The 560-nt window shown below is 67.1% G+C and overlaps 1 protein-coding gene across 1 annotated transcript in view; it reads right to left on the bottom strand.

Moving 5' to 3' along the window:
- TANGO6 (transport and golgi organization 6 homolog) overlaps positions 1 to 560 on the bottom strand; it is a 29,708-nt gene that overhangs the window by 6,987 nt on the left and 22,161 nt on the right. Inside the window, 1 exon segment of the mRNA XM_035898030.1 lies at positions 253 to 361. Coding sequence (XP_035753923.1) covers positions 253 to 361 — 109 coding nt within the window.

The raw sequence follows: 560 nt of genomic DNA, 5'->3' as shown, positions 1-560 counted from the left end.
GCCGCGGGTGCTGCCGCCAATGCGGTGCGGGCCGGGTGAGTCACCGCCACAAGGAACCGCGTCAGGGTTAATCACAGCGGCAGCCGGGCTGCGAAACACGGAGGCAGCTGCACAGGGTGCATTAATCACCCGGGGACGGTTGGAGCGTTTGTGTTTCACCCGCAGGGCAAGGACAAACCCGTCCCACTCAAGACCGTACAGGCAGAGGGAAGCACGGCGATAAGCTCCCCTTCCAGCTGCTGCTGAGGTTACCTTCCCAACGCCAGCCAGAGCTCCCGGGTCATGGGAATGGCACTTCCCTTCCAAGTAACTGGCACAGCCATCACGCAGGGTGCCCGTGTCACCCCGGACGCAGAGGCACCTGCCTGCAAATCCCAACAAGCAGCCCGGTGCCACGCTGAGCGTGCCGGAGCAAGCGCGAGGGTTTCCAGGGAAGCGGCGGCAGCGCCCGGTGGCCCCAGCAGCAGCCCGGCACAGGGAGGAGGGCAGCAAGCAGAGGGGCACAGGGAGGAGGGCAGCAAGCAGAGGGGCACGCGACCGGGGCCAGCACCGGGACCGGG

This window comes from Egretta garzetta, unplaced genomic scaffold, assembly GCF_000687185.1.
Source record: "Egretta garzetta isolate BGI_Z169 unplaced genomic scaffold, ASM68718v1 scaffold67, whole genome shotgun sequence".
Lineage (NCBI taxonomy): Eukaryota > Metazoa > Chordata > Aves > Pelecaniformes > Ardeidae > Egretta > Egretta garzetta.
Note: the sequence above shows the minus strand (reverse complement) of the source record. Positions and strands in the feature narration are given on the sequence as shown.